General features: G+C 40.5%; 1 protein-coding gene across 1 annotated transcript in view; it reads left to right on the forward strand.

Moving 5' to 3' along the window:
- Positions 1-1,020: 1,020 nt before the first annotated feature.
- The window catches only part of MMP2 (matrix metallopeptidase 2), a 44,416-nt gene continuing 18,600 nt past the window's right edge, over positions 1,021-26,836 (forward strand). Inside the window, exons 1-8 of the mRNA XM_065416329.1 lie at positions 1,021-1,173; positions 5,551-5,777; positions 7,722-7,870; positions 9,969-10,097; positions 12,141-12,314; positions 19,236-19,409; positions 24,984-25,157; positions 26,594-26,749. Coding sequence (XP_065272401.1) covers positions 1,021-1,173; positions 5,551-5,777; positions 7,722-7,870; positions 9,969-10,097; positions 12,141-12,314; positions 19,236-19,409; positions 24,984-25,157; positions 26,594-26,749 — 1,336 coding nt within the window. The remainder of the gene's footprint in view (positions 1,174-5,550; positions 5,778-7,721; positions 7,871-9,968; positions 10,098-12,140; positions 12,315-19,235; positions 19,410-24,983; positions 25,158-26,593; positions 26,750-26,836) is intronic.

Genomic DNA, 26,836 nt, shown 5'->3' on the forward strand with positions numbered 1-26,836 from the left:
AAGAAAATCATTGAATATCATGAGACTTGTGATAAAACCATGAAAGTTGGCCACACCGTGCAAAAGATAAAAATGAAAAGTACCCATGAGTGTGGCCAAGTGAGGTTGCACTGGTACAATTGCACTGATGGATAAAATCCCTAGCATAGATAAGGTCTGGATCTCATAACATCCACATGAGATTGCCACTTGTATCTGCAAAATCAGCCGGACTGTAACTGTACTGAGAGAAGGAGAGAATGTACATTGCATACCGGGGGTAAAGCCACATATAGGTTATACAGGTCATCCCAAATGAGTGTTGATAAAAAATTTATATCACATAGTATGTGTTCTGTACATGCCCGGGAGGGAGTCCCAATGAGTCCTGTGTGCATAGCTCCATGGTGCATGTCACCTGAGTGTAACAAGACTTCTCTCTCCTGTGTTGGTTCACAGTCTAACTCCAAATGTCGCCCCAAATGTTTACTAAAATGCACCATAATGTATTGAGACACAGGACTAAAGCATGTTTGGAGCAAGAAAATAGTTTGAACAAAATGATGCAAATACTAAACCTTAAAAAAAAATCCTTAGGCTTTTATTTTTAAAATTTACTAAGCATGTATACGATACCTCATCAGCAATTAATCTTGGGTCAGATTTTGCTCCCAGTTGCACTTGGGCAAACCTGGGGCTTGAATGTAATTAAATGAGGGCAGAATTTGGCCTTTTGTCTCTTTCAGCGTAAATCACTATATCTGCCTGTAGCTACCTTAAAATCACAGCAAATCACATCTGGTAACTGCCCTTTTTCTCATGTTTCCACTGGTTTTCAGACTTCCTCTTGTGGTAGCTCGAGACTGCGCATCTGGATGTTTTAAACATACAAAGGAATTGCTAGAGCAAGCAAAAGGGAAAACGGTGCAGAGAGTTAAGATGTTCCGATAAGCAACTGGTGGGTGGACTGTGCAGCTAAAGTGACCGACAGTCCGTTAGGAGAAATCTCTTTGCAAAGAGGGTAACTCGAGTTCAGGCAAAATGAAGACTCACATTGTTTTTAGCCTTTTTGCCTTCATTTTTAAAGTACTCTTGCTCCAGCTATATTTTTTTCACCAAACTTTAGCTGCACCGTCACCAATCATTAAGTTTCCTGGAGACAACTCTCCCAAAACAGACAAAGAACTAGCAGTGGTAAGTTTTGGTTTTTTGCTTCAGAATTATATTGTTGTTCTCCATAGCAGATGTTTCTTTCTTGTTTCAGCTGAGACTAGGAAATGACTGTAGCCTTTTCTCTCTAGAGTCTCTGGAAGGGAGAGCTGGCTAACAAGGATATCAGCTTTCAGATGTAAAAGCTAGAGCCAAATAATGTTTCCTCTCTTAAAATTTTTAAAGCCAGCACTGAGAGTCTTTTTTCCCCCCACCCTGAAGTCTGAATACATAGGAGAAGAATACTTTCATTAAATTTCTGGGACTTTCACTAAAGTGGTAAAGGGGGGGAGGGGGAGAAATAGATAAATTTAAATTCAAAGTAAATAAAATAGAATAGAAAAATATAGGAAAACACTTACATAAACCTGAACTTATTGTTAGCAGTTCACACAGCTTTTCAAAATGTTGTTTTCCCTGTTGTTTACTATGCATTGCATAAGCACAGCTTTAAGGGACAATTATAGCTTAAAGCTGGTTTGAGCTTCAAAGAAGATAATGACTAGTTCTAACTTTGCAATATACTTTTCCTAAGCCAAATTCAATCTGGAACAAAGGAAAGAGTTTGGGATTTCTGAATGTGACATTAGCAATTTATGGATATGTAGAATTTTATCCTAACCTTATTGTAACCCTGTGGACTTTCTTAAAATGATATAATGGGGAAATCCATTTTAGGGGAGATTGAGATAGATTATCCTTATTTTAGCATATAAATTATAGACATTTCTCTTCTTCAACAGTAAATCCATTTTAAGGAAGATTGAGATAGATTATCCTTATTTTAGCATGTAAATGATAGAAAGTTGGTCCCTCTTTCTTTAGGAGTTGATGTGCATCTCAGGGAAACTTGCCAGGCAGAAGGGAGGTGTGGGGACAAGGGGTGGAGAATTTCCAAAAGGGGGTGGAGATGTTAGCAAAAGCAAGCAAACTGACCCAAAATAGCAATTTCCAGTCTTGGCTCTCAGAGAACAAATCACCAAAGGTTTTACTGACCTTGGCAGCATGACAATGGGTCATATATTTCTAACGGTACATCAACTGTTCTTAAATACTCTCTCCATTTTGTTAGACACAATCAGGCTTTTATTGAACAACGGTAATCATCTCATCTACATTTCATTCAGCAAACTGATTTATTGTGTATATTCCAAGGAAAATCACAGGGTGCTTTAATGTGTGAGTTCTTCTTGGTTTCTCTTGTAGTATTCCTAGATAATACTACATGACTAGGTTTTCCTTGAGCCCTGGATCTGAGTAACCTTACGGCTCAGAATCAGAACCTAGATCAAAATTTTGCAGCTGGACTCTGTTTCTATGATGGCCTGAATCAAAACCCCAGAGTACCACACTTCCCTCCTGACTTTGAGAGAGGTGAATTTTGCAGCTCAGGCCAAGATATAATTTACATTACTAAATCCCCTTTCAAAAGCCTGTTCTCATAGAAAAGCTGGCTATGTTCATTTCTCTTCAGCCCTAACTCCATTGTAGGGAAGATTGATATGGGTTATCCGGATTTATATTTTAGCTAGTAAATACCTTTATTGCGCCTCTGTTCTTATTGCTCAGCTACCTCCCAAACTATAGTATATGGGAACAGACGCACCTTGCCCCTTCAGACTCCCTAGAAACTTTTGCCCCGTACACCCTAGTTTTGAGACCGTGGCACATAGTTGAGAGTTAAGGACAGAGGCATGATCAGGATATTTACATGCCAATATGAAAATCCGGATAACCTATCCCAAGTGCTGATATGGGTAGAATGTGGTGTTGAACCATTTCACATGAAGCTAATAGGCCCCATTAACTATGCTCTGGCAGAAGGAACCTCATGGTGGCAGAACAGCATGAAGAATTTGCATAAGATTTGTTTGTTAATTTATATGCTGATGCAATGGTTTCCAGAGCAAAAATGCCACCTCAGACTGGGGTCTTATCAAATCTTATAGCTAAGCAGGGTCAAGCCTGGTCAGTACTTGAATGAAGCACCTTCAGAGGAACCCAGGCTGTTGCACAGTTAGTATATTGCAACCTTCCTTCTGAGTCAACAGTGAACTATTTCCTTGGCACGGTGACACGGGGTGCTGGGTTGGTGGACGTGCCAGCTTTCAGAGGTCCAGGCCCTAACCACTTTTAGTCATGAAAAATCCCTTGCTACTTTTTACTGTTGTGGGGATGTTTGCCCTGGTATCTTTTCTAAACTCAACTAGAATAACTATATTCTACCTGCCATGTTTTCTGTTGGTTTAGGATGTTCTTCGCTTTTTGAATACAGCACATACCCTGCTTTCCATTCTACAATGTGTGTCAGGGATGGCTGAAATAATCCTTTTATACACACGCTCAGAACCAGCAAAGGGATTTGCAGACAACAGACTTCAACATGGAGTTCCACTGAAGTCAATGAGTCTGTCTCTGCACAAAAGTGAAGGTTCCCCAAGGATCACTTTGTGAGATCAGGGCCATTAGTTTGTAGCTAGTTTGTCAAGGCATTTGGGATCTTTGGATGAAAGTTATGGTCTAAATAACAATTAGTCATTATTATTATTACAGATGTACCCAACCAATATCCTCAATATGTATCTGAACACCATCAAACTTTGGTAGGGATATCCATTCCCAAATTGGAACATAGTACCTAATCCAAATCCCATAGCTGGTCCAGTCTCTGTTATAAGCCAGACCAGACCCCAAGGTCTGAACACCCTGAGCTAGGAAAATTAGGTAGGGCTTTTGAAATCCGTCTCTGGATCCAAATTTTGAAGCTAAGGCCAGGCCTCTAATTATAATTTAAATTAACAGCTTTCTGTGTACCCACTTCTGTTTGCTTTGCATCCTATAATAGTGTGCACTGAATGCTTTAGAAATAGTTTAAAGTCTTCTAAAAGCTCCGGGGGAGGGGAGGAGAATACTTTGAAAGGGGAAATGAAAGATCAAGTATTGAAACTCAGAATAGGACTGCTACACAATGTTTTATGTATTATTATTTTATGGCAGCTTCCACAATATGCTAGATGCTTTCCAGACATTCAAACAGGGATGGTCTCTGCCCCAAGAAGCTCACAGTGAGACAGACAATTAAATTATGGGTTAGGGTAAGGGAAGCATAAAATAGGGATTTGTGGTTTTGGTTGGTTGGTTGGTTAGCTAATTCTATGCATATGCACATTTTGGGGAGGAAAACACATACCTTAAAAGGATAATCATAACAACAATTGTATGCCTAATACTTATGTTAAACAGAGGTATCCAGTTAATCAGCATACAGATGAATGGTAGGACTTCTTAATTGGGATGATTGCTAGGAAACAGACTGAGTATAATGCACGTCAGTGATTAGACACAACAGACCACAAAAGGCATACCTCATCCATTTTAAATGGAACACCTAGTGTCTGAATATTATTTCCCGTTGTTAAAAGGAGCAAACCAGTACCTTATATGCCCTTTTGTTCTCTTCATGTTTTTTAACCGTACTAGGGTTGATGAATGCATCAAATTTATAAAAATAGAGTTGTTTCTATAGAACAATGTAGAGGAACACAGTGCGGAGGAAAAATGGGTTAGTGCTGCCCTTTGTGTTTCTTTACAATTCATCACAAAGCCTGAATGTTGTTTCTTAAAGAAAGACTACTTTGTGGCCTGTTTGTTACCATGGACATATCAGGAAGGTCAAGGTTAGTCTTTCCTTGTTCTGATAGAGGACTCAGAGGAGGTTTCAGAGATGTAGATTGTGTGCTCCTCATATTTAATTGTATGGGGGGGAACAGTAAGTGAAGCTTTAGCAGAGACATCTTTTCTTCCAACTGTTTCTCAAGCATTTGAGTTAAACAGATTAACAAAAAACAAACCTAAAACCCCAGTCAGTTCTAACAGTCTGAATAAAAAGCACTTTCCCTCTTAATTAATATGGTTCCATTGGTTTCTTCAATCATCCATAGACTCTTCCAGGAAAAAAAAGGATAGACACAACCTGAAACTCTAAAGCATAAAACAAGCAGGTTTATACATGATAAAGAAACCAATACAAGACGGACCCATCATTTCCTTTGTAGTTCATTTTTAATGCTTTGTGCTCTGCTTTTTATAAAGCAATTAATGAAATAAAGACAACAATGTATTCTGAAATATTTCTAATAACTGGCACGATTGCTTAATTTCGCAGCATTTTGTGTCCCTGGAGGTCTGTGTCAACTAAGAAGATTATCTGAATGTTGGTTGTTAACATAGTAATTTTAAAAAACCTTACAAGGTATAGACATAAAAGTTAACGTTCAGTATCAATAATTGTAGGGATGTCTCTCCTGTTTCAGAGTTTTGAAACCTTTGTTCTCTGTGCGTTTTCCCCCCCTTTTTTTAAAGCAATACCTGAATACATACTATGGGTGCCCAAAAGACAACTGCAATTTATTCGTGCTGAAAGATACTTTGAAGAAAATGCAGAAATTCTTTGGGCTGCCTGAAACAGGAGATCTGGATCAAAACACTATTGAGACGATGAAGAAGCCCCGCTGTGGTAATCCAGATGTGGCCAATTATAACTTCTTTCCAAGAAAGCCAAAATGGGAAAAAAATCAGATAACGTACAGGTAATGCCTTAGCAATATTTTATTTCACAAACCTAGGATGCCTTGAGAATTGAAGTGCTTCAATGTGGCATTTAGAAATGGAGGAATTTTCTAGTGGTCTGAGCTCCAGACTTTGAACCAGGGATCCCCAAATTATAATCCCTTTGTGTTTGGACAACCACTGGAAAATGTCTGTGAAGCCCCAAAATTTAAAGTTTAATGAACATACATCCAAAAGTTGTGCCATAAATTCAAGGAGAGAATTGTTGTTAAAGTGCAGGAGATCTGAGTTTTATTTTGTTCTGCTGCAAACTTCCTCTGTAATTTTGGGCAAATCATTTAATCTCACCTCTGTCTGTACAATAGGGATAATAGTATTCCTGACTGCATCGGATAATTATGGGGATAAACCCAACAGTGTTCAGAAACTATGGCAATGAAGACCATAGAAGCTACTAAAACTATTCACTATTTACTATTCTTTAGTGTCGAATCTTAAGATTTTTCATCCAGTCAGGGACTAACAAGTACTAAAACAGACTAAAAGGATTAAGGAATAATGAGTAGCCAATAGTGGAAGTGAAAAGTTTTCAAACAATCTGTAGGCTGAACATTTTTCACCCAAGTGTGAATATTTATGAATGACAACATGCCCTTACATATCCAGACTGGTTCATGAATAACTTGCAAAGGTGGGGGAAAGAGGGAGAAAGGATTAATATTCCTCACAAACAATTTGACTAGCTTTATTTATGACTGTGAGGCATTCTGTCTAAGAAGCAGCAAATGTATTACATAGATTGTGGTTTTAGCAACTAAGGAAAATGTGCCAAAGAATGAAGGTCCAATCCAGCTCCTGTTTAAATTAATGGCCAAACTCCCACTGACTTCAGTTGTACAAGATGATGCTCTTAATGACTGGTGAGAGGATCAGAAATCCTCGCAGATTCCTCCTAGCTGCTTTTCTATTTGTGTTCATCCTTCTTTGGTCAGGGGGTAAGAGCATCCTTCATAGTCTGAGTAGCCCAGAGAACTCTGGAGAACATTGTGGTAGATTTTCAGGCCTTCTTTTGCTGATGTGCTCCAGATGATATCATCCCACTGCAGTAATCCCAGACACAAAGCCGATCCAGTAACCACAAGAAGCCACACAGTGTTGGAAGCTTTTCTTTAGCAGGAAGATCATTGTCTGAAATGAGATCCATGAATAAGTCCCGGTCAGCATAAATCAAGATGAAGAAAAAGGTGCTCTTGTGAGCTATCCCTCTATTTTATGTGCTTGTGTCTCCCCTTCTCATTCTTCTCAGTCTGTACCACGTCCCTGATGGCAGGGTTGCTGGGCATACTGGCAAGGAATTAACTATCATTTATTTGACACAAAACCAAAACATGACTAAGAACAAAAAGGTGATTTTTAAGCTTAAGGGGCAAAGTACCCATTTTTGGAGCTCCAAATTGCTTCTGGTCGTTAGGAGGCTCCCAAAATTCTGATGACTCAGTGGGTGCTTGTGTAAACATATGTCTAACAGGATGATATGACTGGAAGGATCTTTAATTTCAGTGAAGCAAAATATTGTTAGGTGTGGCTCTTCCTGTATGCCAACTCTGACATACAATACATATACTTAGTTCAGAGTGCATTAAAAATGTAAGTAATACAGACTCTGGTCAAATTACCACTTATGTAGTATGCTGCTTCCTGCAGTGTCCTCATTCTTCAAGGAAATATCAGTAACCCTCTGGCAGATAATTACACTTCAATTAGAGAATGGCCCCAACAAAGTCTCACTACCCCTGAGTCCTGGGAATGTCCTGATCTTTTTTGCACAGTAGGCACCTCCCTTTACCAAAGGAGTTACTTTCACTGGCACTTTCAACACTTTAAACAGCAAGCTGTAACGATCAGCACATGTATGTGGTGTTTAACTTTTGAAACTGTGATTTTTTTCCCCTTTTACCGTTAAGGATTTTAGGGTATACACCGGATTTGGACTCTGAAACAGTAGACGATGCCTTTGCCCGAGCCTTTAAAGTCTGGAGTGATGTCACACCACTGACATTTTCCCGAATTAATGATGGAGAAGCGGACATTATGATTAATTTTGGACGATGGGGTATAGTTTCTATTTTTACATATGCTCTTGGTTTTCTTCCTTCCATTAATCCTCAGTATTCGAGTGACCTACTCTCAAGCAAGCACTCCAATGAGCCTTTCTGGCAAACGATGCCCAAGTTTTCACTTGGTTTGTACAGGCTATGTCAGATTTCACAAAGGTGTGTGTGTGCGCATACACATACACCCTTAATTTATCTGTTACAAGAGAATTGCTAGGGGACAAAAAATCATTTCTGAATTTAAACTATCAGTAGTAGAACCGGGAAATATTGGGTCAGATCCTTAGCGGATGTGAATTGGCACAGGTCCACTGAAGTGAATGGAATGATATTATACTGTTAATATACTCTGCTAGGTTTTCACATGTCTTCAAAGGTTATTTGCAGAGGGTGGACTATTCTAATACTCCTAGACACTACAGATGAATTGGGACATGCCATCTGAACTTCACACTTAGCCTCTATTTACTTTTATGGGTTGAACTGAGGCCCTTAATCCAAACATCCTTAGCTTTTGGGAGTTCCAAAATCTAGATCTGAACAGCCAGACTTGATTCGGTTTGATTTCTTAATTTTACTTCACACAGAAAGAGCCTGGGTTTCATAAGGAACCTCTGGCATTTTAACCAACAAGCTGTAGAGGGCTATATAATTTTGAATAAATATATTCACATGTTCAATCTTTTGGGAGATGGCATTTGGAACCAAAGGGAACAGTTCATGGAATAGCTGAGCTCTCTGAGGAGGTCTCTGTTTCAAGCTTGTTTTCTTCGCTTAAGTTAGTGATGGGTCAACCTCAGAAGGCTGAGAGATTCTGTGCAGTATGGATGAGCACTCAAAATTTCAGATTCTTACCAGGCCTGTTTGGTCCACAAAACTGAAGTCTCACAAAATCCAGAGCGCTCATGCTGATTTTAGTACCACTTGATTACAGCAGCCCAGAAATAGCACAAGAATTGCTTCCCCTATAGTATTTTATATTTAAGTATACAATAGAGACACGTTTCAGTTCTTTGCAATCACAGTTCACACTCCTGTGTGTCAGAGTCAAACTGGTGGGGGCCCTATGCAGCATTTTTTTTTGTTCATAAGTTTTCTCAAACTGAGTCTTTACTGATGAAGAAAGACTAATGCCTGATACATGGGAATATTGGGGAGAGGAAACTTCATTAATGTCAATGGAATGAGGCCAGCACAAAATAGGTGCAATGGAATAGAGACTCCGGCCTGTGTATTTAGGGCTTCTGTCAAATGGCAACACATCAGACCAAAAGGCTTTTAGTGATGTAATTGGAGACACCGGCAGCTTCGGTGGTCAGGTCAGTGTGGTGAGAGAGCTGTGAATAACAGGGTTATGCCCTTGCCAGCTTGCGTTACCCAAGTGTGGTGAGCTTCCAAGAAAAGCCTTCAGTGAAGTAACAGGAGAACTACTGAAAAGGCAGTTGCCCGGAAAGCGGGCTGAGACTATGCATGGTTGATGTGGAAGTAGGATGGGCTGAACCACAGACATCAGGATACTGAATAGGAGTCAGCTTTTCAGGGATTCACTACTGAGAAAAATGAAGCTAATTTGCTTTCCTGTGAGCAGCACTGGTAGCTTGTGCAAAGAGAAGGGGACATACAGGAAAAGATAACAGAGTACGTTGTAAATGAATAGCTTGCTGTGTAACTGACTAAAGGAGCCTGCAAAGACTGATATGGACAGTTATATTCCTCTGAAACTATCACTTAACTACAATGTATATTTTACTGTTCCCACCAGTCAAAATCAAGAACATATCATGGATATGTAAAGCACAGTGTAAAGTGTGAGTATCTCACAGAGCTTCACTAACACCAGAATCCCTTCCAAATATCCTTAGTACATATAAAGAAACATGCTGCAATACACACACTAATCTTGTGTGCTTTCGTTTTTCATATGAAATGGTTACCTCTCCTAGGGTCCAATCCTGAAAACCTTCCCCATGTGATGTATTCCCAGTGATGTGTTCATTTGGGAATATCCATGTGACTATCTTTACTCATGACTATGTTTGCAGGGCTGGGCCCATTATAACTTGTAAGTGCTCCTCTTCTGTGTTCTTTCTTGTGCAGAGCATGGTGATGGATATCCATTTGATGGCAAGGATGGCCTCCTGGCTCATGCTTTTGCACCTGGGCCAGGTGTTGGAGGCGACTCCCATTTTGATGATGATGAACAGTGGACTCTGGGAGAGGGACAAGGTACACAGACATTTTAATGTTTCAAAGCATTTGAACTATAGACTGCTGTGTCTGAAATGGTGGCCAGAGATTGCACTTCTGTTACTGAAATGACTTAAATAGTAAATGCTAGAACAGAACTATGACGCTGGAAGCTGATGGTTATGCATTTTAATCATTTAAAATTCTGCTTTTATCAAACTTTTATATATTTTTTTAGAAAAAGTTACATATTTCTCCCCAGAAATTAGAATTAATTATGGACCTGATCCTGCAAACCTTTACTCATGTGAGCAGAGAGAAGTGAGTAAAGGGCCCTCATGACAGAAGTGCCAGGCCATGATTTTCAAGAGTGATTAGGGATTTTGAGTGCTTCCATTTTTCGGTCCCAACCACTGAGACCTTTAAAGGGGCTTCCTTTTTAGAAGGAGAGGGCTCAGTGCTTTTTGAAAACTGGACCTCTCTAAGCTGGATACCCCAAATTAGTGATCACTTTTGAAAATGTTGCCCCATTATCTTCAGTGGGACCATTCAGATGAGTAAGGATTTGCTGGTTCATGTCATCTGTCAAAAGCTTCTGAGTTCAGAGCTCCACGGGTTTGTGACTTGAATTGAAATATAGATCTATACCAGGGCTGAGAAAAAATGGGACTTAGAGATGTCTGCAAGTTTGTCTTTTGGAGAATTAGGGGATGTTTTCTTTATGCAAACTATTGACCTTATACCTAATGAACCAAATTCTGATCTCAATAAAATACTCATCTGAGGCAGGCCAGCATGATTTGGCCATTATTTCACCTTTTAGAAGTAAATAATACTGATGTTTATTGTCATTTTTTCTCTTTAATTTGACAAAAATAATAGTCTACTTATTATAATTCTTTGTGCCGGAAATTTAACAGGAATGGAGGCTCACAAAAGCAGAATTTAAAATGCATACTCATTTCTGTAGTTCACTTCAAATTCAAAATTTCTGAAGTCATTTGTTCATTGGAAAAATAATTGAATCCTTATATCCTGGTAGTCAAGTTCCATCTCTTTTGGCTTTTTTCAAACTTTAGCAGAAGCAATAGATTTGTGGCTGTCATTATTGGATTGAATGCTTCCCTAAAAGTAACAATGAACAGGAAACTCTTTTGTGTATTTGGATTTATTCTACAAATGGTCAATTTGTGATTGAGGTCTATAAAATCATGACTGGTCCCCTGTGGAACTCCTTGCCAGAGGATGTTGTGAAGGCCAAGAACTAGATAAATTCATGAAGGATAGGTCCAGCAGTATCTATTAGCCAGGATGGGCAGGAATGGTGTCCCTCACCTCTGTTTGCCAGAAGCTGGGAATGAGCGACAAGGCATGGATCACTTGATAATTACCTGTTCTGTTCATTCCCTCTGGGGCACCTGGCACTGGCCACTGTCAGAAGACAGTACACTGGGCTAGATGGACCCTTAGTCTGACCCAGTAGGGCTATTCTTATGTTCTTAATTAGTTCCTCATATTGAGAAATCACTAAGGGAAACTAGGTAGAATGCACTTTAAAATAAGTTACAATGCCAGTGTTGTATTCTTAAGGAAAGTTTCTATATATTACAATCGCCTGAAATAAAAACCAGGTTTGGGGATGTATGTATTAATGTGTCCGCTAGCACAGCAGTAGATCAGATTCAATTCTGACTGAAAATGCCAAAATGGAATAAGAGGCATGTTAAGATTATGCTGAAACGACTCCCTGGAACCTTCGGAATTATAGTGCACATTTTAGATTATGCTATTAAAGGATCTAAATTACTAAACAAATTAACAGCTTGGGTATAAGTTTGCGTTGCTATAGCAACTACTATAATTATCTTTCTGGGCACTTCAACACGAGTAATATCCATGCTTTTCCCCCCAAAATTACTTATTACAGTTTCAGCTACAGTCATCATGCACCTGAAATTTCTACACTAGTGTCCCTTATAACGAAAGTTTCAATCCAGAAAAGAAACAAACCTGTATGCAGACACCATAATGGACGAAAACAATTGGTGACAGGATGCACTGTTGTGTTTTCTCCCTTTACAGTTGTTAAGGTGAAGTATGGGAATGCAGATGGCGAATACTGTAAATTTCCCTTCCTATTCAATGATAAGGAATATAACAGCTGTACTGATGCAGGGCGCAATGATGGATTCCTTTGGTGCTCAACCACATACAACTTTGATTCCGATGGCAAATACGGATTCTGTCCCCATGAATGTAAGTTGAACACTTGGGTTGGAGGCTTGTCTCATGGCTGATTTTAGACAAGAGGAGTCAACTGTAGTTATTCTGCATGTCAGGCTATCACTGTACTGTTCCACTTTGAATGCTCTAAAGTATGTTGAAACTGATATAGAAACTTCAGTCCCAGGATCAAATAGCGGTGTCAGCTCCTTTGTGTCCCTTCCCCCTTTCAGTGCACCCAGCAGAGAATCTGGGCCACTATCTTCAGCTCCTGGAATCTAATTATAGCATTGACTTCAGTGGGAGCACAGTCGGTCCTTATTAACTACATGAAAAAAATTTTAAAAAGGAAATATGAGGAGGACATCAACAGAAAACACTAGCTAAACAACTCCCCACCATCTCCTTCTTGGCATCACAGAGGAAATTTGTGCTCAGGTCAGGTGAATTAAATAAAGTACATGATCTCCTTGCTTAGTAAGAAATCCTCCTCTTTTTTCAGTCCTGCCAGTTGGCCCTCTCCAAAGAGAGGTCCACATAACAGGGGAGCAATGGAAAGGACTAGCATTTGGTTTTTGACTTCAGTGGGACCAGGATTTGGCCCAAACTGGGCATGCGGCCATTGCAAGGGCAAGCATTTGCATGTTCACGAGCAGATTAGCATTTTCCCCACACAGCACAGGTGAGCCTTGCAAGGAACTAATCTTGATTTATACAGACCCTGAGTTTCCAAATGTCATATGGCACATCGAGGTCAGTTGAGGAAGTCACAGGCTTTTCCACTGGATAACAGTCCCACTAAGGGGGTGGTGTGATTGCAAAGAGAATGAGAACAGATAAAAGAAAGATGTTTTCATTTTGATTCACCAGGCCTAGATTTTGACTTGCTTGATATTAAATATCACCAGTATAGGACCAGCTTGAACCTGCTGCTCAGCAGGAGAAGATAACACACGAAGCCTCCTGCGCTTGTTCCTTGACACCCAGCAGCCAAGTACAAGCACACTCCCCATGCTCCCTGAATCATAGCGTCATCTTCTCCTAGCACGATGGGGCCAGATTCAGAGAGGGGAGCGTGCTGCACTTATCTACGCATTGGGGCAGCAAATCTTTTCCCCCTGAACACCAGGCCGCTCCAGCAGGAATTGTAGCTCCCCCAAAAGCAACAACTGAGACCATTGTTTGTGAAACTTCACAAGGTGAAGGCAGAAAGAGTCAGTGGGCCAGAACGTCTGTACCTCCCTTGACGTCACTGAAGCTCTCTCAACGCATAGAGCTGAGGATCAAGCCCATTGTCTTCTGCTAGAATCCAGGCCCCCTTCTCTGAAATGGAATACATTGTTCCATCACATCACATTACACTGAAATGCTCTGACTCCTCTACAGAATTCTGACGATGGGAAATAAATGTTGTTTATTTATATTATTTATACAATTACAATTTTTATACAATATTTTTATACAATAAATGTTATATAGTTAATGGTATAATTGCAAAATGCTAGTCAGGTAAGTGGGCATGCTTTTAGAATTAGGTTTTTATTGTTAACAAATACCGAATGACTCTTTTACTTAAAAAGTACTTTCAATTGCCCAGTGCAGACAGAGGAATGGCACTGAGTATTTCAGAAACCATATATTAGAAACCATATTAATGGAAAAATTCTAGTGGGTTTTGAAAAGCTGAGATCATATGTAGGGTTTTTTAGTAAGCTTTTTGAATTGTGAACAGAGTGCTAGGACTCACAGATAACTTGTCTCATAATTTGGAACTTTTTTTTTGGAAAGATCATATACAGATGAAATAATTTGTATAACAATTTCATTAACTCAGCAATTTTTGTACAGATATGTAATGTGGTGATTGTTTTTAAATTAACACTAATATGGTGAACATTTTTCTCTTCGCACATTTTTAATATGTGCATTGTTTAAAATCTTGAGGGTGAGTCTGCAGAGTAGAAGATTACAGAAAACTCTTATGTTATGTGACCTTTAATTTGATGTAATGGATCTCAAACTACAGGAAATATTCTGGAGAGGAAGTGTGGACCTGTGGGTAGGGCTGGGGCCTACAGTTCAAGATAACTGGGTTCTATTTCCAACTCTGCAACTGACCTACTGTGTGACCTTGGGCAAGTCACTTCACCTCTACATCCCCCTTCCATTCTTTGTCTACTTAGATTGTAAGCTCTTGGGGTCAGGAACTGAGGTGTTTCCGTGTTTCTCACAGCTTTACGCATGTTGTGTACCATTGGCAGGGGCGCCAATTGGGGGACAGGGCTGCCCAGAACAGGGGGGAAAAGGAGGCCTCATTTGGGAGGGCTCCCAAACGGAGAGGCATTGCAACCTGGCACACAGGTTCACGGCATCACTCAGATTTCACCCGGCAGCCCCTTGACAGAGGGTCCTCTGGGATAACGAGTTGTGCTGAGACCCCATGCTCCAGGTCGCAAGCACAGCTCACTGAAATTTGGCCCGTCAGCCCCTCTGTCATGATCTTTTACGTTAAAATGAGAGTGGTTCAGCTGTGCATCCCATGTGAAAAGTGTCGAGGGGTGTCCCTGGTGTGTTTTATACGGTGCCAAGCACAATGGGCTCACAGTCCCATTTGAAGCCTCCAGGCTCTCCTGTAACACAATAGTTAATAATAATAGTGAGTCAGAAAGGAACGATTGAAGGAAATAATACTGGAGGTTTTGTTTGAAACCAAAGTTGTTGGAATCATCCTGTTCCTCCTTGGAACACTTGCAGTGCACCTATTTGCAAGGTTACGGCTGGATTATATCTAGATTGTATTGGGAAAGGGAGTGCAGGTTAATAAACATCTTATCCAGTGCTTAAAAACAAAGCTAATAAAACCAGATGTGCTCAATATCTTGCAGGTTCAAGCCCATGTTAGCCCAGTCTAACAAACCCTAACTACCATGTGACGTACTGCAGAGATCAGCAGTGGCTCACATAAAATAACTGCCCAGATGGGTATTTCTATGTATATATTTGTCAGTCCAGCAGCCATAATTTTTGGAGAGACCATAATAGCTGTTGTGTAGAAAAAGACATTCTCATACCCTCCTTTTCAATGCTTTCCTGCTCGCCTTCTTATTCTAAGAGTGATCAGAGGCAGACATTATCATCTTAGGTGTTTCTCAGGCTCACTTTTCAGAACAGGAGGTTTTCAGTATTAGCAAAATGAACCAGAGTTTTTCAGAGTTATTGGTAGTTTTCAGGTATAGTGCCACATACTTCAGTATTCCAGCCCTGAGGTGACAGAAGGGGGTCCTTCATTTCTGAGGGCATGTCAATACTGTAAAGCACTCTGATGTGCTGTCTTCTAATTGCCCCAAGTAAACCCTGCTGGTGCACTCTAAGAAGTACCTAGTTCACATCATCTTAGTGCGCACTAGGTACCTCTTAGAGTATGTCAGCACTTACATTGGGCAATTAGAGCTCAGCACGTTAGAGCATTCTACCAATCACCGCCCTCTGGGGCACTATGCTTCACTGTGTAAACAAGTCCTCAATCTTTCCGCAAACTTCCCCACCTCCCCAAAATCATCCCTTATAAACTCATCAAGTTACTTTTCCTTCAATCTGGAAAGGAGCAGGAGAGAGGCTTTATGTTGTTACTTCTTTAAAATACTAGCGATACCGCAGGGATGATGGTTAGGTAGGTAGGTGGACAGATAGACATTCATGCATCGTGGGCTATTTCTGTGCCTAAAATTACACGGGTTAGAGAATTTAAACAGTCTCTTCCAATGTCAAGGGGAGTTATGATTCTGCATGGCCAAAATGCTGGTGTCAATGTTTTGAAATTGAATTGGTGGTTTTGAGCTGTTTGTTTGTGATGTAATTGTTTTGCAAGATCCTTGTACAGCTATGCACAGATGTTTCTTGTTAAACACATTGTGGTATTGTTCACTTATTATTCCAGGACACCATTTTCTAAAACCTAGGAATAAATTCAAATAGGGCAGGATTAGGGATTTACATCATGGAGTCTGTTGGGTCAGGAAAGATTTCTAATTGGCAGTAGGTTGATCTTTCATTTCTAAAGTCAGTGTCTTTAGCTTTCCTATAACATTATATAACCAGAGAATACATGTGAAATGGTTAAAAGAAATGGTTTAAACCCTGAATCTGCACTGAAGGCTTTTTAAAAGCTATTCTGCCCAGAAAAAGTATAGGTATTTTAAACACTATACATGCACCTTTCAGAACGCCAACCCAGTTATCAACTAACATATATAGTCATTTGTTCTGCTGAGAACATATGGCCTCAGTTCTCATTAACACTGAAATCCTTCAACAACATTCTGGTAGTGTCAAAGGGCCTAGGGTATAACCCATTTGAAGGCCCCTTTACATTGCCTAAGTGCTGTAAAAGGCCCTTTGAGTAAATGAGAATCAAACCCAAAGGGTTTGTTTTGTGCACTGGGCAGGGTAGGAGTAGAGAACCTTTATCCCATTTTGTGGGGCCCATGTGAAGGCCAAACTGCATCACACACCTTGTGCTCTGGGGAGTGAAGGGACCGCGTGAAAGTCATGCCTCAGTCTCTTTGCGTTGGCATTACTCCTGATTTCCCCTGCTTTAACATCAGAATCAGGCCCTGGATGAAGCCTTGATGATAAGTAACTGCACCTTTATTTCAGTTCTCTGAGCAAGTGATACAGTGTCTTTATTTTTCATTTACAATAAAACTCAGAGGTTTAAGTTTAAAAAAAACCTGTAAGAACTTTGTTGGAATGAGGAACTTTTAGCATCACGTGTCATTACCCAGGGGCAAATTGAAGAACCTTATTTTGACTGTGTCTTAATATTGTACTGACTTTCCATATGATTTTGCAACTTATCCCTGTTCAAACCAATCAAAAATTCTGCTCATAGACCGAGGCTGCCAGATCTGCAGCTGGAAGCCGAATGTGCGGCAAATGAGTCATCCAAACAACTCAATTTCGTTTTGCTTTCCAAGTGTCATTTCTCTTAAAAATCTTTCACCAATCAAAATAAAGACTGCACTGTTTAATGTATGTGTCCTGACTAACTCACCACCAGAATCTGAGACATAAATATTGAGTCAGACACTTGGCTCCGGCTCTGTCACTTTTGCCCAGCTCCCCCAGCATAGGGGCCATAGGGGACATGTTAGGGCATTGCCAGAGTCTTGAGATCGAGAGGTCCCTGAAGGATGTAGTGCCCCCTAGAGATAGGTTCCTAATGTGGCTGATTGCAGGATCAGGGAAGCATAAATATGGCATTAAGCCCCCTCTCTTGGATCCTGTGCAGAGGATAGCTTGGCCAGACCAGAGGACCATGCTTGCTACATTTAACAATAACTTGTTCTTTCATGATAACTTCTGGCCCAGTCCTGGAAGGTACCGAACACCCTCCCCTCAATGGGACCAAAGCATGCTAACTGGAAAGATCGGATCCTTAATGCCCTAGTCAGTCATGCTTTAACTTGGAAAGGGAGTCTTCTGTGTCACAATATTTCCCTGTTCAGCAGTGATGCCACTCAGCTTAGTTAGCCTATAGAGCGAGAAGGGTTTCCCCCCCCTTAAAAAGCAAATCAAGCCAAGAAACAATGGATATGTAAATATGGCCATCTTGCCGCTTACATAACAGACTAAGCCCAGGGAAAAACTCATCCCACAAATACAAAGTGTCTGTGATAATTTTTCAGTAGTCTGAAAAATAGAGCTAAAAGTAACATACACCGTAAAGAAAAGATACTGTGTCCTAGGTGCAACTCTCTTACCCCCTAGATTTTGATGCTCCCTTGAGATGGATACCAGGTCATTAGCACACACATACATTACTCATTTTCACATCTATTTTTGAAAACCAGGCCAAGACCATTTAATTGCCCTTCCCTGGGCCACACAGGATGTCTGTGGCAGACCTAAGGAGATAACCCAAATCTCCAGCCATAGAGTTAGTTCTGTGCCTTAACTACAAGACCCTTCTTCCCCATGTATGTGGTAGAAGGAATCATGATTCTCAGGGACTATAGAAAGCTTGGGAATGTTCGTGAGTCATGGGGCTTGTTTATGTGTGGGTGGGTGAGAGGGAGGATGCAAACCTGAACTTCTTGAAGAGGAGCATCTCATGTCTAAAACTATTAACTGGGAGGGAACGCGGGAGGCATGCCCATCTCTCCCTCTTTGTCAGAGGAGTGAAGTGCAGTCTATCTAGCTTGGATATTTATAGAGTGCCAATCACTGCAGCATCAAGTGACTGTTGTGTGGACACTCAGTAAAGTAAAGCAGAGCTATTGAGAAGCTAAAGGAAAGAAAAGTGGGATAGGAAAAATACCAGGATATGGTCTCCCCTACTTGTATCTTCTATTGAAGTCTGCAGACTAAACAAACAGAGGAATGTCACATAACATGCTCATTAGGAAAATTGTCATCTAAAGTGATAACGGCAGGCTACAAACCTGTCTACATGTTTAAGATGCTATTTTAGTCACCTCTGTAGCACAGTGTAAATTAATTAGCAAAACACTAAGGAAAATAGATGGCTTCCTGGAACACTCCCTCAAAGCCTTGTTTGAAGCAGAAGTATTAGCTACAAATAGGCAGTAATATATTATGAGGCAGGGTATAAAGGATATATTGCCAGAAACTTGAGCAACCCCGTGGACTTCACTTGAGCCATGTTAATAATTGTTGTCTCTCTCTGTGCCTCAGTTCCCCCATCTGTGAAATGGGGATATTACTTACTTTCTCCCACCCTTGTCTGTTTAGCTCATGAACTCTCTGGTCTCTAACCATGTGTATGTACAGCACCGAGCACAATGGGCCCCTCATGTTATTTGGGGCCTCCACATGCTGCCATACTACACATAATTAACCAATAATGTTTTTTCTTACCAATTTCTAGTTATAATTTATATAATTACTCATTAAAAATATTCTATTTTTTTTTCTGTTTCACTTTCACTGCAGCTCTTTTCACGATGGGTGGAAATAGTGAAGGGCAGCCATGCAAGTTCCCCTTCAAATTTCAAGGCACATCCTACGACAGCTGTACAACAGAGGGAAGGACTGATGGGTACCGGTGGTGTGGAACTACAGAAGACTACGACAGAGATAAGAAATACGGCTTCTGCCCAGAGACTGGTAAATAGACATTGATGTGCTGGTCTAGTTTGTCATTGATCTGTATATCACACATGTAATTTTCCATCCTTTAATTGAATAGTTAAAAGTAGTTGAGTTAGGGGCATATGTGCCTCTGGATGTGTTGATATTTCCACTTTATTGAAAATGTGTTGATTGTGGCTTCTAGGCACGTGCACAATATAACCTATAGATGAGCCCATACATAAACCTATGTGTGTTTATATATATTAATATAATATTAAACCAAGGCAACATCAGTTAACAAGAATAAAGAACTACTGAATTCCCATCCAACCCTCCAACCCCCAGGAAAAAACAAAAATCCTCAAGTCCTTTCTGCATCTCAGGAAAAGTCAGAGAAAATAAAATAGCTATTCAGTATGCCTGGCAGGTAGGAAGCGGTGGTCTGTCAGACCAAAAGGGAAGTGGATTCCAGAATTCTGTCCCCTTTACTGAGTATGCTCTTCCAGCAGGCCCCAGATAAATAAATCTCTGGACTATCAGCACAAGTGCTGGAAAATCGCTAGGGAGAGCTGTGCAGTACAGATCAGAACTAACTCCTTGAATTACACCCAAAAATGAATTGAGGCCATGGTATGTCTTTTTCCTTCACTCTAGTTACCTGACTAGCAGTGAATATATCCATTCAGATGTAATCAGAACCACACTTGGAATGTTGGATCAAAGCTCAGAGCTGAAGCTTTCCTATGGTTTGAAAGAGTTTGCTTGCGTTTTTCTAACGTAAGCAAGTCGCAAATAGCAACTTTCCCAGATTCCTTGGCTCTTTCAGCTTCCAGATGGAAATGGAATTACCCACAACAACAGACATATATCTGAGGTATACTGTATAGGCCAACCAAAGTATGGCCCAAATCTGTAAAAACATATGCATCTAAGGTTGCATACAATTTTGCATATACCCAGTTCAGATGAAAAAATCTTGGATTCATGCACACAATCCTAGATAGCTTGCCCATGGACATCAGTTGCACAGCTAAATCAAAAATGAGCATAAGCACACATGTATGTAGGAACATGCCTTTAAATTGTAGGTATAAATGTCTACCACTACATGGTAAATGTGGGTAGATTATTACTTTTTAATATCCCTGAAACATGAGTCGCAAATGAAAAAAGCAGTACAAAGGAAATGTGAAACTTAAACAGCCAATGACTAATGATTAACATTTAATTTTTTTCTTTTTTTAAAAGAGTGTTTAGCACAGTCAAATTTAACTTAATAAACATGCCTTTATGAATTTACACCATACTAGGAAACAAATTGAAAATTATCTCTTCTCTCCAGAAGAATGATCTTTCTGCTTTCTTGACAATTTTAAATGCTTGTTAACTTCAGTCGTTACTACATAGCGTGTCACAGGAACACAATTAGTTTAGAGGATTGTATAACTTGGCGGAATCATTTTTCCGAGATCCAGACTAAAGGCACGGTTACTCATTTAAACTGCCTATGATGGTTCAGCACTCTTGGCACTTAATGGAGCCAAGGTGAAGCCACCAAATGTAATGAAACCAAAACTAAATATTAGCCTAACTCTGGAGCAGTGGCTGGCCCTGGATGAACAAACAGATTGAATCCATTTCCAAGCTTTTTAAAATGCCATCTCTGTTTAAAATAGGTACTTGGAGCATTTTGATGGGTTGCTAATTATTTCTGCCCCATCATTACTCTTAACAGCAAAAAAGGATCAAACTTAGCATAACTGGTAATGGGGACACAGAAAAATCTAAGTGATAGTTAAATGAGCAGGAAAACATTGGGACGAATATACTGAAATTCTTACACAAAATCTTAACAATAACTAGAAGTAGTTCATACACTTACCTGTAAGGACCCTCTTTTTGTTTTTTGGACAGTATCTAGCACAGTGGGGTCCTGCTCCAAGACTGGGGCTCCAATGTGCTCTGGTAATACAAATAATGACTAACTTTTGAGCAGATGAAGAAGTTACTACATAATCAGACTGTTGTGCTTTGCATTTGTTTATTGTTTACATCTGGTTTATGCAAAATGCCAATCTTCTAACTGGCCTGGTTAGTCTTGACTCCAACTTTCTATGCATTTACAGCAAATATAGGAGCTCTTTCCAAATTATGGCACAAAGCCCCCTATGCCATTTAAGCCCAGTGATGCCTCGGTACAGTGGGTGTGGAAGTGGAATGACCATATGGCATTGGCGTAGATTCTGCAACTCCACAAACCAAACCCCAAACCCTGCCATATTTAACACTCCTATTTTCACAGCGTGAAAGTCAGTACGTCCTATCTACATGCATGCTGGCTAAGCCACGCTCCTGCACTGTGGCTACTCAATATCCTTCATTCCAACCTTGAGCAACAAATAGGGGGCACAGTTCTTCAGCATCCTTTCCATGAAGGTTCTGACCCATTGGCCATATTTAAAAGCAGATCCAGCTTCCTCTCTCCCAGTGGCCCCCACTGACCTGGTCCGAGCTGTACTGCAGCCCCTTTCCACAGTTCACAGAAGGACCTTGCCCAGCTACAACACAGGACCTTGCCCTGCCTACCCAACTCCCAAGTCGGTTACTCAGGCTAGGTCTACACTACGGGGGGGGGGGGGGGGAGGGGGTGTCGACCTAAGATACGCAACTTCAGCTACGTGAATAGCGTAGCTGAAGTTGCATATTTTAGGTCGACTTACCTGGCTGTGAGGGCGGCGGCGAGTTGACCGTTGCTGCGCCGCCGTCGACTCTGCTTCTGCCTCTTGCCACGGTGGATTTCCGGAGTCAACAGCAGAGCCATTGGGGATCGATTTTATCGCATCTTCACTAGACGCGATAAGTCGATCCCCAATAGATCGATTGCTACCCGCCGATCCGGCGGGTAGTGAAGACGTGCCCTCAGGCTTCATGCAGGAGGTAGTGACTTTCCCACTGTGCAAAGAAGAGAGTTATGTAAGGCAGGTTTGGGGTTTGCTTGGTGCATTTGTTAGTCTGTTATTTATTTTGTCATTCCTACATGGAACTAAGGCCCAAGTCTTGAAACCACAAGTGAAAAGGCTTTGCCCATTAAACACTGAGGAATAAGGGGAAGAAACAGCCGCCCTATAGGCCTATATAGTTGCGCTGCAGCACACTATAATCACAGTCTAGAGCAGAGGTTCTCAAACTTCATTGCACCGTGACTCCCTCTGGCAATAAAAATGACTACGTGACCCCAGGAGGAGGGATCAAAGCCTGAGCCTGCCTGAGTATCGCTGCCCCGGACAGGAGGGCAAAAGCCTGAACCTCACTGCCCCGGGTGGGGTGACCAGAGCCAAAGCCCAAGGGCTTCACCCCCAGTTTGGGGGCTGTAACCTGAGCCCCACTATCCAGGGCTGAAGCCCTCAGTCTTCAGCCCTGGGCGGTGGGACTCGGGCTTCAGCTTTGGGCCTGGGAAGTGGGGCTCAGGCTTGGGCTTCATCCCTTTGCCCCAGCAACTGTAACACCAGCCCTGGCGACCCCATTAAAACTTTGGGGTCCCGACCCACAGCTTGAGAACTGCTGGTCTAGAGGCTGGAATGGCCATAACAGCCCACGGATAGCCACTAAGCAGTTTTATGGTCCAGTCGATCTGTTCTAGTTTTGGATGCAGTGGCCATTTCCCTGGTCTTCCCCCAATGCAGAGAGTTGGAGAGATAGTCACTATGGCATGCAAGGGAATATGGAGTCTTTTTGTATTGGGTCTCTGTAGCCCCTGTAAACCTGTGTCACCCACTTCAGTGCTATAGGTGGAGGATTTGAGCATTAGGACTTTATTTCATTTGCCTAAATGTCTTGTATATTTCCCTTATGTCCATATAAAACAAATTGTTGATATAAAATGAATGTTACTACTTGCATTAGCTTCCATTCAGGAACCACTACCGCATAAACAACTGACTGTATGTGTCCCAATTAGCATTAAGCCTGGATTTGGAAATATTTGTTACTGTGCTGTGTGTATTATATGCATTATTGAACACTACTAGCTGGAGTTTCATAACTGCAGGAGAACTACATATATTCCAGCACTAAATAATAATGTATTTAAATTTCTAAGGCAATATTAGGCTGCCAACTATCATTTGAATCCTGTACAAGCACAAGTGACTTTACAACAGCCAGCTAGTACTGTACATGTGTTAAAATGGAAAATGATTTTTTTTAAATGGGGGGAGGTGTATTCTCTGTTTGTGATACCTGCTTTAGAGTATAATTTCTACTTTGGGTACACACAAGTACAACTGTGGTCTTCCTGATGCACTATGCTCAAATAGACATACATGTTTGCACACACACACACACACACACACACACACATATGTGTACTATATGTAAGTGTGGGTGGATATAGTAGAGTAGGAAGAAAAAAGCAGTCTCTGTGAGTACCAAAGGTAGAAATTTTACTCCACAGCACGTATCACATATCGCTTATATCCTTCTCATTAGAGTTAGTTTAAAAACTACTGATTTTAAATTGATCCTTTCTGTCAGTACACCTCAACCGTCGCAGTGTGCAAGATCTGACTTTTTGACTCCTCTAAGATCTTTTTTTGTCCTCAGAAGCTAATTAAACCTCAGTGCGACACTTCATAATCTGCTGATATATAACAAAATTATAAAGTTTCTATCAATCAATCTACTCATGGAAGACAACTGAAAGCATTACCAGAAAAGATCTTATTAATTAGGCTACTACCAGTTGTTAATACCACTTTGTTAATCAGTTCCCCCTCCAATTCCACATGCCATTGAGCTGTAGTTGCCAGTTGCAGTTTTTGTCTTTAGCTTCCGTGGCTTCAGCGGGAACAATTAGACTTTCCCTCTCTTTTCCTCGGTTGCAGGCAATTTCCTTTTCAAACTGTAATTTTCAGTCACAGTTTCCATGTTTGTTACAACAGTTCAGATTTTCCAGTTTCTTTCTGGGCTTAGGTATGATTTAAGAGAAGGTGATGTCCGTTTTAGGTCACAAAAGCTGGTTGATTCTCTACTTATTGCATTTAAATATTGTTTTCCCCATAGCAATGTCAACGGTTGGTGGAAATTCAGAAGGAGCTCCTTGCGTATTCCCTTTCACTTTCCTTGGCAATAAGTATGAATCCTGCACAAGTGCTGGACGTAATGATGGCAAGATGTGGTGTGCTTCCACTAGTAACTATGATGATGACCGCAAATGTCAATCAATCTACTCATGGAAGACAACTGAAAGCATTACCAGAAAAGATCTTATTAATTAGGCTACTACCAGTTGTTAATACCACTTTGTTAATCAGTTCCCCCTCCAATTCCACATGCCATTGAGCTGTAGTTGCCAGTTGCAGTTTTTGTCTTTAGCTTCCGTGGCTTCAGCGGGAACAATTAGACTTTCCCTCTCTTTTCCTCGGTTGCAGGCAATTTCCTTTTCAAACTGTAATTTTCAGTCACAGTTTCCATGTTTGTTACAACAGTTCAGATTTTCCAGTTTCTTTCTGGGCTTAGGTATGATTTAAGAGAAGGTGATGTCCGTTTTAGGTCACAAAAGCTGGTTGATTCTCTACTTATTGCATTTAAATATTGTTTTCCCCATAGCAATGTCAACGGTTGGTGGAAATTCAGAAGGAGCTCCTTGCGTATTCCCTTTCACTTTCCTTGGCAATAAGTATGAATCCTGCACAAGTGCTGGACGTAATGATGGCAAGATGTGGTGTGCTTCCACTAGTAACTATGATGATGACCGCAAATGGGGCTTTTGTCCAGATCAAGGTAACACAGTTTCTCAAACAATAACTTGAAACCCTTTAATAATGTGTATTACTCCCGCCTCTGTCTCAGGCTAACCAATGATAGAAGAACATTGACCAAAATGCTGTGAGTAATTGATGTAATTGGCATTACATCCAGGATAAGTTTGGGCCCATATTTATAATTCATGTACACTTGCATTACTTTCCCTAAAAATTTGGGAATGCATATTTTACTTTTGAAAATAAAAGAACACTCTCAGAGTACATCTGGCGCCCAAAGTTAGGTTTTGGAAAAAGCTTGTCAAAATAAATACATAAAAATGTTTGCATGATATTTTAAAAGACAGGAAAGGAAACAGGTTTTTAATCATAAATGTTCCCCTAAAGTAGTGGTGGGCAACCTGTCAACCCATGGGCTACAGGTTGCCCACCACTGCCAGAAAGGGTTAGCAGAAAAAAAAACCCAAAGCCCCCCCAAAACCCCACAACTCTTGAAAAAGTGGGGGAAATATTTTTTTAAAATAAATTATTTTCATTTTAATAAGCTTTGGTGTTATTTGTAAATAAATTAGAGATGTTTTTTAAATGCAGTACTTGCAACATTTACCAACAATTGCTAAATTCAGGTATCTGATATACAGAAGCATTTTCCATTTTTTTAGAACAGGAAATAAGTTCTATATTCAGACGCTGATTTGGTAACTGTTGATAAAACGCTGCCCTTTTGTAATATGGATGATTTTTCACCTATCAGTAGTACTTTAACCGTACTGAATCAATGCCCTCCTGTACTAATAAGGATTAGGGAGGTGACGACTTGGTGTTGACAAATATGTACTAGAGTCTAAGATGGCAGCACAAAAGTACTAGTGACCTAAGGTAGGTTTTAAACTCAGAAATCCAGAGGTGAAAGGCTACTGCACTAATCCTAGGCTGCCTCTTGCCTCATCTTATCTTCAACTCAAGCAAGACAAATAATGAAAACAGCTATTTTGTTAAAATAAAATAAAAAAACCCTTGCCTGCCTCACTCTGTATATCCACTGGATGGTTTTTAATGATTGAAAGCAAGATTCAAGGTCCAGATTGTGGTTTAATTCTTCCATGCTAAATAAATCAAACGTTTCACTTGAACTACCGGTACTTCCTTCCTTCTCAGAAGTACTAAGGCAATGTTCACAGGCACTTTGCACGGGAGACAATGAAAATATATGCACGAGTCAACTGTACAATAGGATTTAAAAGAAACCTTTCTATCTAATGAAATTTCCTAAGACTTGGCAACATGCATGGCATGTTTATTATTATTATATGAAATTCCACATCAAGCAATATTTATGATGGGAATCTTTTGGTGGAGAGAGGAGGAGTGGCAATTTTATGGGACTGGGATAATAGATGCAATATATCTTTATTCGGATACAAGCAACCTCTGTGGACTCATTGTGTTGTTCAGGTTACAGTCTTTTCTTGGTTGCTGCTCATGAATTTGGCCATGCCATGGGACTAGAGCACTCTGAGGACCCAGGAGCTCTTATGGCTCCAATCTACACCTTTACCAAGAACTTCAGACTGTCTCAGGATGATATTAAAGGAATCCAGGAACTTTATGGTAAGGTATTCATCATTTATCAAAAGTACCGGCTGACCTATTATTTTCAGATGCTATTATAAATAATGTGCACTTCTGATTAATTAG

This window comes from Emys orbicularis, chromosome 14 (genome assembly GCF_028017835.1).
Source record: "Emys orbicularis isolate rEmyOrb1 chromosome 14, rEmyOrb1.hap1, whole genome shotgun sequence".
In the NCBI taxonomy this organism is placed as follows: domain Eukaryota; kingdom Metazoa; phylum Chordata; order Testudines; family Emydidae; genus Emys; species Emys orbicularis.